The sequence below is a fragment of the Etheostoma spectabile genome, chromosome 24 (genome assembly GCF_008692095.1).
Source record: "Etheostoma spectabile isolate EspeVRDwgs_2016 chromosome 24, UIUC_Espe_1.0, whole genome shotgun sequence".
NCBI classification, from domain to species: domain Eukaryota; kingdom Metazoa; phylum Chordata; class Actinopteri; order Perciformes; family Percidae; genus Etheostoma; species Etheostoma spectabile.
This window is the reverse complement of record NC_045756.1, coordinates 406,565-407,187: the sequence shown is the minus strand read 5'-3', so window position 1 is coordinate 407,187 and position 623 is coordinate 406,565. Positions and strand designations below refer to the sequence as shown.

Here is a 623-nt window from a genome sequence, read left to right as displayed (position 1 = left end):
TGTACAAAGATGTGCCTCAGTAGCTCATCAGCAGACGGCCGCTGTTTAGTCTCTACAAAGATCCGTTTGAGGAACTCTCGGCAGTGGTCCGACACGTGGGCCGGCAGCACGGGGTTGGTGGGCTGGGTGGCGATCTTAAAGATGGCCGCCATGGCCTCAAACTCCGCCCACGGGGGTCGCTGCGTCAGCATCTCCACCACGGTGCAGCCAACGCTCCTGAGGGCAAAGTAACACGAGTTGAAATCAGAACGGAGTGGATAAAATGTATTTTTTGTGAAACACAGATCAGTTCCTTTTTTAAAAGGATGAAAGTTGTCTTTAACTGTCATTATTTCAAGTTTAAAAATCCAAGTTAATAGAACTCCATTTGCATTATTTTATTTTATCTTTGCAATGGCAGCTCTATTTTGATTCAAGCCATCTACAAGAGATTTGATGAATTCTGAGTTTCCTGCAGTGTTTCACGCCCCCAATATCATAACTTCCCAGAATAAAAGGAGCATAGCATACTTTCAAACTAGGGATGTTTCCCTGTAATAAACTGTCCACATACAGTATGTTACCACCTTCCACTGCAGCGCACTTGCTTTTATCTGACAGTCATAATCAAACAGGACTCTGCC

General features: G+C 44.8%; 1 protein-coding gene across 1 annotated transcript in view; it reads right to left on the bottom strand.

Moving 5' to 3' along the window:
- Nucleotides 1–623, bottom strand: part of map3k2 (mitogen-activated protein kinase kinase kinase 2) — a gene marked incomplete at its 3' end in the record, with an annotated part of 13,790 nt that continues 13,167 nt past the window's right edge. Inside the window, 1 exon segment of the mRNA XM_032506202.1 lies at nt 1–216. Within this exon segment, the coding sequence (XP_032362093.1) occupies nt 1–216 (216 nt within the window).